The 3335-nt window shown below is 44.3% G+C and overlaps 1 protein-coding gene across 2 annotated transcripts in view; it reads right to left on the bottom strand.

Annotated features, from left to right (window-relative positions):
- Positions 1 to 3335, bottom strand: part of EFTUD2 (elongation factor Tu GTP binding domain containing 2) — a 52207-nt gene that overhangs the window by 19530 nt on the left and 29342 nt on the right. For both annotated transcript variants that reach the window (XM_017549321.2, XM_017549322.2), the window contains exon 11: positions 2399 to 2523. In XM_017549321.2, the coding sequence (XP_017404810.1) occupies positions 2399 to 2523 (125 nt within the window). The remainder of the gene's footprint in view (positions 1 to 2398; positions 2524 to 3335) is intronic.

Raw genomic sequence — 3335 nt, 5'->3', positions numbered from 1 at the left:
AAAAAAAAAAAAAAAGAAACACATACTCTTCTACTGGAACCCTGTTTAGTTCATTTATTGTTCATCTGCCCATTTTTTAAAAAACAGCCATCTGGGAACAACTGATATATACATCTAATAACAAGAAAATGGCCAATGGTCCAATGCTGTGTGAAAAAAACAGATTATAAATATAATATATACACATATTGTTGGCTCTTGAACAACATGGGTTTGAACGTCTCAGGTCCAATTATACAAAGATTTTTTCTCCTGCCTCTGCCACCTGAGACAGCAAGACCAATGCCTCCTCTTCCTCAGCCTGCTCAACATGAAAATGATGAAGATGAAGACCTTTATAAAGATCCATTTCTACTTAATGAACAGTAAACATATTTTTTCTACCTTATGATTTTCTTGGTAATGTCTTCTCCAGCTTACTTTATTATAAGAATATAGTATATATAATACATAAACAAAATATGTGTTAATCAACTGTGTATGTTATTGGTTAAGCCTTCCGGTTAACAGTAGGCTAGTAGAAGTTACGATTTTGGGACTGGGTGGCTCATTTCTGTAATCCCAGAATTTGAGAGGCCAAGGTGGGCGGATCACCTGAGGTCAGGAGTTTAAGACCAGCCTGCCAACATGGTAAAATCCCATCTCTACTAAAATTACAAAAAAATAGCTGTGTGTAGTGGTGCACACCTGTAATCCCAGCTACTCGGAAGGCTGAGGCAGGAGAGTGGCTTGAATCCACGAGGTGGGGATTGCAGTGAGCTGAAATTGTGCCACTGTACTCCAGCCTGGGCAAAACAGACCTTGTCTCAAAAAAAAATAAAAAAAACAGGCCAGGCATGGTGGCTCGGATGTGGTGGCTCACGCCTGTAATCCCAGCACTTTGGGATGCCGAGGTGGGCGGATCACGAGTCAGGAATTCAAGACTAGCCTGACCAACATGGTAAAACACAGTCTCTACTAAATGTACAAAAATTAGCCGGGCGTGGTGGCACGCACCTGTAATCCCAGCTACTCAGGAGGCTGAGGCAGGAGAATCGCTTGAACCTAGGAGGCAGAGGTTACAGTGAGTTGAGATCACACCACTGTGCTCCAGGCTGAGTGACAGAGCAAGACTCCATCTCAAAAAACAAACAAACGACCCAAGAAATTAAGATTTGAGGAGCACAAAAGTTATATGTAAATTGTTGACATTGAGAAGAGGTCAACACCCCAACTCTCACACTGTTCAAGGATCAACTGTATGTATATAATATGATTTATTTATGTAAAATAATAAAAACAGAACTATAACAAAATGTTAACAGTGGTTATGGTAATGAAATTATGAATGAATTTTGTCCTGTTTCCTAGGCTGCAGTGCAATGGTTCGATCATGGCTCACTGCAGCCTCAACCTCCTGGGCTCAAGCCATCCTCCTGAGTTGGGACTACAGGCCAAGAGGCACCATGCCCAACTAATTTTTTGTATTTTTTTGTACAGATGAGGTTTCGCCATGTTGCCCAGGCTGGTCTCAAACTACTGGGCTCAACTGATCTGTCTGCCTCAGCTTCCCAAAGTGCTGTGATTACAGGTGTGAGCCACTGCACCTGGTCAAAAAAGACTGAATTTTAATCATCCATTTTTTTCATGAGAGCAAAGGGCTCCATGCTGAGAGTGTGGCAGGACAACTGACTAGAGAGAACAGAAACGCTGATACTCCACTGCCTGCCGGTCATGAGACCTCTCACAGAGCCTGTCTGCTTGACACTAAAAACAGGGGGAACAGTGACTTCCCCCTAAGGAACTGTAACACTGAACACAGAAAAGATTCTCAGTGCACAACTCCTATTGGAATCTGAGGTCACTGGGGAGATGCAAAGATGCAGAGTCAGGGAGTCTCTCACAGCAGGAATGTGGTCTCAGGGATCTGGTGTTGAGGCTCCAGAAACCCATGGTATTATGCAGCTGGGCATGGCAGCAGAGGCCTGTACATGCTGGCTGCAGGGCCACCGTGAGTTATCAATTAGACCTATCAAATTGATGTGCACCCCCATACGGCTGACTAGAAGCACTAACAGTGAGGGAGATGCCACCTGTGAGGAGGTCTGAAAGTGCCTGTGGGCATGGATTATTCCCATTTACAAAACCTGTCTCACTCTAGGAGAGACTTTTATTCCTAAAATGAGCTCCCTCTTCTCCCATTTCCTCCTATTCACTTTTATTTTTTTATTGTTTAGAAACACTTAACCTGAAAAAAGGGTCTCAAGGCCAGAAAGACCCCCAAATGTGATAATAACAGGTGATAAAATGTTCCCCCAGCAGGGTGCTCTGATACGAAGCCAATTCCTGAGCCATTCAGCATGAAAGGCACACGGGACTCAGGGGAAGCTGGTAAGACAGACTGCCAGCCAGTGCTTACCAAAGGTGTCGGCGTAGATCTTGGCAAAGGAGCCCAGTGTGAAGCAGATGCTGTACTGAGAGCTGGAGAAGCAGACGTTGCCCAGGAGTGGGGAAAGGATCAGGTTCTCATCAGTGGAATACATGCTGAAACAGAGATAGTGGTGAGTGTAGTGCCAGGCTGCAGCAGCCCTGGACAAACTGCCAAGGGGAAAGGCAGGAACTCAATAACATAGCCGCTTCCAGCCCTCGGAAGGGACTTGCGCAAGACACTCGGTTTTGCCAACAGCCTGATCCAAGAAAGTGACATGATGGAGTTGTTCCCTAATTCCCAGTAACAAGCTGATTTCCCAGAGCTGGGAACATTCTGCACAGTCTTGGAAAAGTTAACTGCACCAGACAGACAGGGGGAAACCTGGAGGAGAGAGACAAAATCCTCGGAACACAGGAAATGAATCTAATGTGATAAGACAGAAATGCAGAAGTACATTTGAGAAAAACCTCAACTTCACAAATACAAGCAGACATAAACATCATTTAAAAAAGAGAAAAGAAAGGAAAAGAAGAAAAGCAACTCTGCTCTTTACTCTCACTGCCATACTCTTGTGTTTGGCTTTATTTTACAGTGTTAAAACTTTCAATCTTAAAAGCCATGCAGAAGCCACGAGCATCCGAGTTCACTAACATTTATAAGAAAACCAGTTGTACAAGGGGATCAAATCCACAACCCTAGCCTTACTGGCACATTATCTTATGGAATTTTCCAATATAGAAATAAAAGTATGGCTTATAAAGAACAACCCTCGGCCGGGCGCGGTGGCTCAAGCCTGTAATCCCAGCACTGTGGGAGGCCGAGGCGGGTGGATCACGAGGTCAAGAGATCGAGACCATCCTGGTCAACATGGTGAAACCCCGTCTCTACTAAAAAACTACAAAAAATTAGCTGGGCATGGTGGTGC

This window comes from Cebus imitator, unplaced genomic scaffold (genome assembly GCF_001604975.1).
Source record: "Cebus imitator isolate Cc_AM_T3 unplaced genomic scaffold, Cebus_imitator-1.0 Scaffold217, whole genome shotgun sequence".
NCBI classification, from domain to species: domain Eukaryota; kingdom Metazoa; phylum Chordata; class Mammalia; order Primates; family Cebidae; genus Cebus; species Cebus imitator.
Note: the sequence above shows the minus strand (reverse complement) of the source record. Positions and strands in the feature narration are given on the sequence as shown.